Source organism: Dipteris shenzhenensis, chromosome 22, assembly GCF_047967505.1.
Source record: "Dipteris shenzhenensis isolate YYH24624 ecotype China chromosome 22, Dip_SZ_1.0, whole genome shotgun sequence".
NCBI classification, from domain to species: domain Eukaryota; kingdom Viridiplantae; phylum Streptophyta; class Polypodiopsida; order Gleicheniales; family Dipteridaceae; genus Dipteris; species Dipteris shenzhenensis.
The window spans coordinates 31345462-31353606 of record NC_141617.1 but is presented as its reverse complement, the minus strand read 5'-3'; the positions used below and the strand labels follow the sequence as shown (position 1 = coordinate 31353606).

Below are 8145 nucleotides of genomic sequence, written 5' to 3'. Positions count from 1 at the left end.
CAGTCAGTGCCTTACGGATAGCTGATCTGTATTGGTTTTTCTAGTTTCTGAAAGAGGACTTGGAAAGTAATAGTTATTATAATACTGTACCTGCAGATAACCAAACTATTAGGTGGCAAGATCAAGAATAAAATCTATTAAAAAGAGTATTCTTGGAACAAAATCTAAGACCACCTACTATTTCTCATTTGAAAACTTTTGAAGAATGATGAACCTTAAAGCGACCACTTCCCCCCAGTACTTAATAACTTACTACATTATATTAACTCTCAAAACTAGTTGATGTATACCTTAAAGAAAAGATAACAATTCATAGAAATAACATCTGAGCAAAGTAAAACTCTTTTTAAATGAATCTAGTTCCCACAAATCAGACTATAATTATTCAACTAGTTTTGGGAGTTTTTGTCCTCATCGCATTGAGAACAAGAACTCCCTGAACCTATTGAAGTACATTCGAAAAACAGAAAACCAATTCATAGAAAAAACACTCTGATCGAAACTCTTTAAAAAGAATTAGTTCCCAAAATTCAGAATATAATTATTTAAGTATTTTTTGTAAAGGAAGTTGATAGAATCCATTCACATAAACCATCTCTAATTTGGGTAACCATGTACAATTCTGAAGTTTGTTTTCCCTGGAGAAAGAAGAGCTAAGAAGATCGGGTAGCCTGGAGCCGCTTTATCTTTGATATCTGCATGCCAGGATTCAAGCCTTTAGGGCAAGAACGAGCACAATTCATTATGGTGTGGCAGCGATAAAGCTTAAATTCATCATCTATTGCTTGCAACCGCTCGTTTGTGAACTCATCACGACTGTCAGCTATCCACCTGCCACATATGAACACATTGGTCAATAGACAATTTTGAGACAGCTATCTATAAGGAACAGATTACCATGTCAACATGAAAGACAATGCAGTTTCTGTTTTCTAATGCAAGAAAATTTAATCCTGTTGGATTTTGAAGACAATTAGACAGTAGGTATCCCACAAAAGTACAGTTTTGCTTGCAGATGTACTTGCTCCCAAAGATGATTGAAGGATATATGGTATACCTAGATGAATCCAGGAACATTCTCAAATTTATCCTCTTACAACACAACATAGTGCAGTTTCAATCTCATGATAGTCACTCATAAGGTTGAAAACCATAAACTTTATCACGCATAGCAAGGACTAGCTACTATGACATCCCCACTGACATCATCAGCGCCCAACAGTGGGTGTAGACCATAGTATAAAAATATGCTCTCACACATACAAATCCACAGACCCACACATACTTGAGCATCCGTTTATACAAAGTCTTCGTACTGAGTTTCTGTTGGCACTCCGAAGGTGAAGGGCAGACTCAGCCATGATGAAGGCTAGCACAAAAGGAGAAGGCTAATCAAAAAGTAGTCCAAAATCTCTTCGTTCAAGCTACAACTACTTGTGAAGTCTAAATGATTTCATTTTAGTCTCTCCCAAACAAGCATCTAAATCTAGCTGATAGGGCAACGCACCATTTAAGATAGAAAGAATTATCACAATACCAGCAGGCCACAACATGGACAAAAACTTCACAAGGTGAAATTTGCATGTCCACTAATACGGCAGAAGCATATACCAAGATGAATCCAAAAACATTCCCAAACTCATCCTCTTAAAACAAATCATAGTGCAGTTTCAATCTCATGATAGTCACTCATAAGGTTGAAAACCATAAACTCCATCGCGCATAGCAGGGACTTGCTACTATGACGTCCCCACTGACATCTTCAGCGCCCAACAGTGGGTGTAGACCATAGTATAAAAATATGCTCTCACACATAAAAATCCACACACCCACACATACTTGAGCATCCATTTATACAAAGTCTTCATACTGAGTTTCTGTCGGCACTCCGGAGGTGAAGGCAGACTCAGCCATGATGAAGGCTAGCACTAAAGGAGAAGGCTAATTAAAAAGTAGTCCAAAATCTCTTCATTCCAGAGGTATTTGTACTGATTTCTGTCATATCTCCAGAGGTAAGGGCAGACTCAGCAATGATGAAAACTAGTACTAAAGGAGAAGGCTAATCAAAAAGTATATACCTAGATGAATCCAGGAAACATTCCCAAACTCATCCTCTAAAAACCACAACATAGTGCAGTTTCAATCTCATGATAGTCACTCACAAGGTTGAAAACCATAAACTCCATCGTGCATAGCAGGGACTAGCTACTATGACATCCCCACTGACGTCATCAGCGCCCAACAGTGGGTGTAGACCATAGTATAAAAATATGCTCTCACACATACAAATCCACACACCCACACATACTTGAGCATCCATTTATACAAAGTCTTCGTACTGAGTTTCTGTCGGCACTCCGGAGGTGAAGGGCAGACTCAGCCATGATGAAGGCTAGCACTAAAGGAGAAGGCTAATCAAAAGGTAGTTCAAAATCTCTTCATTCAAGCTACAACTGCTTGTGAAGTCTAAACATTTTCATTTTAGTCTCTCCCTAGCGAGCATCTAAATCTAAATCTAGCTGATAGGGCAATGCACCATTTAAGATAGAAAGAATTATCACAATACCAGCAGGCCGCAACTTGGACGAAAACTTCACAAGGCTAATCAAAAAGTAGTCCACATTCTGATTCCACATTCAAGCAAAGCTGTGGCAATAACCAGCAGCAAGGATTTTTCAGTTGGTGGGCACTTTGGTGATTTACTGAGTCCAAGAGAGCAATAGATGCCTGGAAAGGAAGTATCGTCATTACTACAGTCTCAGGTAAGGCACACACAAAGGGCTTGCTCCTGAAATATGTTAGTACTGTCAGCTAGCCCATGCCAGAGGAGAACCTTGCAATGTGGAGATCCGCATCAGTGGTATGGTCGAGACAAGTACCATTTGGAAATCGCTCAAGAGGATGCAACAATTAAGTTCACAATGGCACGCACAGCATGAGGCACAGCTCAATTGGAGATATCAGGCCATCAACATCAAGAGCTCAAGGCGAACTTCAAGTGAGCAAATTTTATCTTACCAGATGCTCATCGTACTATGCCACCCTGGAGTCTGGTCAGATACATAATTATAAGCATTACCAACCTTCTCATCCCAAAAAGTGGACTTCCCAAAAGTTCTCGCATAGGACTGCAACATTTTCATTCAACAGGATACAAGACAATCTCAAAGTACAGCATCATAAAAGTATTCAGACTTGCTCAATCATAGCTCCTAGCCAGAAAAATTTACAAAATATAGTTCACATTGTATACACCCAAACTGATCTGAACTTGGACCTCTGATTGTGACTCAACATTCTCAGAAATATATCGAAGCATTCCTAATCTTTGCAACAAAGAGCCCTTGTAGAAGAAAGAGCCCTTGTAGAGTTATCTGCCCCACTATGCAGCCATAGTTTCATCTCCGAGGTTTCGTAACAAAGCCAGAATTGACAGCTTCAAAAAGATTCAGCTACCGTACACAGCTTCAGAATTCTACTTTTGTAGAACAGGAGCAACCAAACAAAACAAGCGACTGAATGAGCAAAGCTGTAACAAAGCTCAAGTTATCTGGGTTTGGATAAATGCTTGACAAAGCACCATTATTTTCATTGGCCTCCTGATTCTGTGCGTTTTCAGGCTGCTTTAAATGTGGAGTAATTCCTGTCTTGTGGCAAGAATGAAAAACTATAAATGAAAATTACAAAAACCAACAAAAAATAGGGGGTCGCGGAACCCACATACAAACCTCAATTATACACTTTCATTTGCATACGAAAACAATGCAAATGAAAATTGCAAATTTCTGCTCTGTTACTACATAATTGCGTAAAAATCCCAGTAAAATTGGATGGAACCGTGAAGACTTAAATCTAGGGATTAAAGAAGCCCCTCCGAGCAGAACCAAGAGGAGTCATCCCCTTCCTTTAAAAGTTCAAAGACTGACGCGATGAAGTCCATGGGTCACCACCGTCACGCAAAAACGAAACAGCATGGCTCTTTCCCATAGTTAAATTCTCGATCCTCCAGTAACTACATTTTATTGTCTTTCAGATACAGCAAAAGCATACCACAGCCAAAACTTGCCTGTGGGCGTGAAGAAGCGCAGCCGGGCCCAAATACTTCTCAGGGTTCCACCAGTAGCTCGGGCAAGATGTGCTGCAGCAGGCGCAAAGAATGCATTCATACATACCATCCAATTTAGCCCGATCTTTCTTGCTTTGCAGGTTCTCTTTCCCGGGAGCGGGCGGTGTCTTCTTCTTCAGCCAAGGTTCGACGCTCTTGTACTGGCTGTAGAAATTCGTCATGTCGACGACCAGATCCTTCACAACGAACATATGAGGGAGAGGCGAGATGGGCGTCTCCTTGGCAGGGCTTGGGTCGATTTTAGTGAGGCAGGCCAAGCCATTGCACCCATTGATGTTCATGGCACAGGATCCGCAGATGCCCTCACGGCAGGAGCGACGGAAAGTGAGGCTGGGGTCGACTTCGTTCTTGATCTTGATGAGGGCATCGAGGACCATAGGGCCACAGTCGTTGGTGTTGATGGTGAAGGTCTGCATGTGAGGCTTGGCATTGGAGTCAGGGTTCCAACGATAGATGGAGAATTTCTTGATGTTGGGAGGTTTGGAAGGGGGTGCAGGGGAGTCTTGGGGAGGAGGGGAATCAGAAGAAGCAGCAGAGGAGGCAACTCTGATGAGAGGATTGAGGCTAAGCTTGCGGGCAAGGGGAGAGAGCTTGGAAGAGACGGACATCATTGTGGAAGAGCCTGATGGCAAGAGAGCCAAAGCCACAGACCTCAGAGACTCAAGAAGGGAATTGCTTGCAGAATAGATGTAAACGCAGAAACAGATGGCCAGAGAATTGCAAAGCCCTGTACAGGCACAGCACAACTCAAATGTGGATTGTTTCTCAGAGATATGGAGGCAAATTTTTGGGCAAAGACCGAAAGCAACAAGGCAAGCAGAGATGGGTGATTTGCAAATTTGGGGCAAAGACCGAAAGCAATAGAACCAAGCAAGGCAGGCAGAGATGGGTGATTTGCAGAGACAATTGGCCCAGGCAACAAAGAAAGAGAGAGTCTGGGAACAATTGCTGCTTTCTCAGAGTTATAGGAGCAGTGCCCAAAATAGATTCAAAGCACAGCAGAACGTTGTTGTGTGAGATGAGAAGATTTTTGGCACTCGAAGGGTCAACAGGTACTACTCGCAAAGCCTCGGAGGGAGAAGTATAGTTGGGAAAGGCATCAGAGAAGCATCAAATGTAGTTGAGAAAGAGCATTGATCATAGAATTGATTGATGAAAAGGCGGTACCGACTTATTTTTGGGTCCAAAATTGGAGAACCCAATTTGTAGAAATTTCAGGGGACCGATTCATCAATATCCCTTTCACACGACTCACTCAGCTAGTTCTTTCACCCCAATTCTCTCTTGTCCCACTTTTTTCCTGCATGCTCTCGTGGCTCTTGCTCCACCTCGCCTTGGAATCACTCCTCAAAGTTCACGGTGAAAAAACAAGATAGCACATCGGCACTCCCTTCATTATTTCGATAGAGCTTTGGAGTATAAGGATGATGCTTATGAGTTGATTTGGGAGGGGGCGAGGGCATGAGAGAGACAGAGAGAGAGAGAGAGTAATCAGCAAAATGTGAGTAGAATCAAAAGATCGAGGCATGGGCGTCCAAAAATCGATTGGGAGGTAGAGCGTTGCCTAGTGCTAAAAAGAATTCATAAAGGCTCGTACCACAGTTTAATGGACATTTTCAAAAAAGTTTAAAGGTCAAATTAGAGGTTTTGCAAATGACCTCACATTAAACTCGAGTTTCTATAAAATTTAAAGATTATACCAAGGACCTCACATTAAGCTCGAGTTTCTACTACAATGCAAGAAATCATCTCTACAAGATCTTCTTTTACATCTAATTGGCTTGTCTTGTTAGGTCTTCTCACCCAAACTAAAAATACACAATTATAATTGACTTTATGGTTTGACATACCAAATAAAATTTTGCAAACTAGGTTCAGATTCACATATCTCACATCATTATTCTTCAAATTCATCTACTAGAAAACAATAACCATGTAAGCAAAGCTTCTAATGATGTGGAGCATGAGAGCATAAGAGAAGAAGTGCATCGCTTCATGCCATGCTTGTTGTTCATTGGAGTCCCGATTTGGGAGGAAAAGCTAAGAACCTCTGAGTGAGGAAGCCAACATTAACGCCACAAATCATCAAGGATGGTGACCTACGAATTATGGATCAAAACATGCATCAATGAATTGATACAAAAAACGAAAGCAAAAACTCGTTCCCATAATCTACGAATTGCACTACATTGACGAGTAGGAAAAAAAAACCAACAATTGAGAAGGAAAACTCCACGCAGGCACATTTTTTAGGGAAGACGCTGGTACTTATATAAAAACTAGAACCTTTGCATTGAAATAATAGGCCCAATTACACCAATGGAACTCTACAACATACATCCTCAATAGCTAGCTCTTTAAGCCCTAAAAATAATTTAGGATTGGAAAAATGTATATTTTAGAACGTTATCTGGAAGGTAGAGAGAAATAAAACATCTCCATCAAACATTAGCTCTATGCTCCTATCCATTTTCTTAGTCATTGCACTTCCCTTAAATACTTTTCCCCGTGCTCAAAATAAAAGTTTGTGTTGTGGTTGAAATAAGTATGCACATCATTTCTATTCTATTACGACAATTGATTAGTTTATTAGAAACATGGTCTTAACAATCCAGAACTTATAATGAGAACATATCAAAGTTCTAGCGAGATGCACAAATGCAAACAAAAAATAACAACACAAGTTGGTTAATATAACATAAAAAGTAAAATTAAACCTGAAATTTCGATGCCATAATACCCATTTTATTGGTGATATTATATCAAAGGTCTAATAGTATACAGATGCATTATTAAAGAATATATATATAAATTGATAGTGGTGCTACAACATATTCCAAATAAGAAATGTCTAATTTGGTTGTTCCAATAACCAACAATGTGATCATCTAGCAAAGAACTAACATGGAAACTGCCTCTCATTTAGGGCCTTTTCACTCCAACTTAAACTCTCAATTCTTCAAATCAGCAGTTTGTCCCATGTTAGCATATGTAAGCTAAATTGTCTAGTTTTGGTTATCCTTCATCTACTCTCGTAGCTTGTAGCAAGAATTCTTTCATCTTGCAAAATTCACATGTCCAAGCAGGAAGGATTAGTAGCATTGCACTTTATTTCCAACCATTAAAATAAACCATAAAGTAAAAGACATATAACACGCCAATCTCCTCCCTTGCAACCCCCCAAAACGAATACATTCTAACTTCATTACACTTTTGCATAAAGTTTCACAGTCGCAAAAAGCTTGAAAGCACTTCAAAATTTTGAAATATGTCCTCCTATATCCCATAACATTTTTTGTGAATCCATCAAATTTCTCAATTTTATAGCCTTTAGCATTAGTCAACCAAATATCAGAGGAATTAGCCATATCAAGGCACACATTGTCTTCTTTTACTAAATGAACCCCTTATTCTCACATTTTCTTATCTCCACTAAGCAACATTATCTCCTTCTTAGCCAACCCATCTATCTTTAAAAGCTTTTTATAGGGAAGTGACCTTTACAAATGTAAGATCTTGCTTCTTAGAATCTTTTTATAGGGACTGATCTTGACAAATATAAGATCTTGCTTCTTACAAGAGACTATCACATCTTGTCAAAGGAAAATCGAGGCCTTGGAATAAGTAACATAATCTTACAAACTTGTTCTTGAGTGGATTCTTAACCACCCTTAAGACTTTGGATTAGCTAGATGAAATTTGTACCTTCCTTTTGCTAAGGACCTAAGACAACGTGAAGCTAATTCATTGTCTAAAATGGAAAAAGAATTCTAGGCATTTTCCTCTACACAATACTAATTGCTAATGATTTAAAAGAGATGCTGATGCTTCCACCCTACACAATGCTAAATGCTAATTATTTAAAGGCAATGAAATGTGAAAGTAATATTGAAAGATTTGAAAACCTTTAGAGCTTAGGCTATGTGATTGAAATTAATGCCAAGAATTAGATTGGGAAGCCCTTAATGGTCAAGCTATGTAGTTTGAAAAGGGTAATATTATGGCCTATACTCCATTTA

The 8145-nt window shown here is 39.6% G+C and overlaps 1 protein-coding gene across 1 annotated transcript; it reads right to left on the bottom strand.

The window, feature by feature from the left end:
• Positions 1-498: 498 nt before the first annotated feature.
• LOC147888000 (succinate dehydrogenase [ubiquinone] iron-sulfur subunit 1, mitochondrial-like) lies at positions 499-5262 on the bottom strand. The gene is made up of 2 exons (XM_087393522.1): positions 4067-5262; positions 499-831 (listed from the first exon to the last, which is right to left on the bottom strand). Exons 1-2 carry the CDS (start codon positions 4735-4737, stop codon positions 654-656), a joined length of 849 nt encoding a protein of 282 aa, XP_087249648.1. The 5' UTR covers positions 4738-5262; the 3' UTR covers positions 499-653.
• Positions 5263-8145: the final 2883 nt, after the last annotated feature.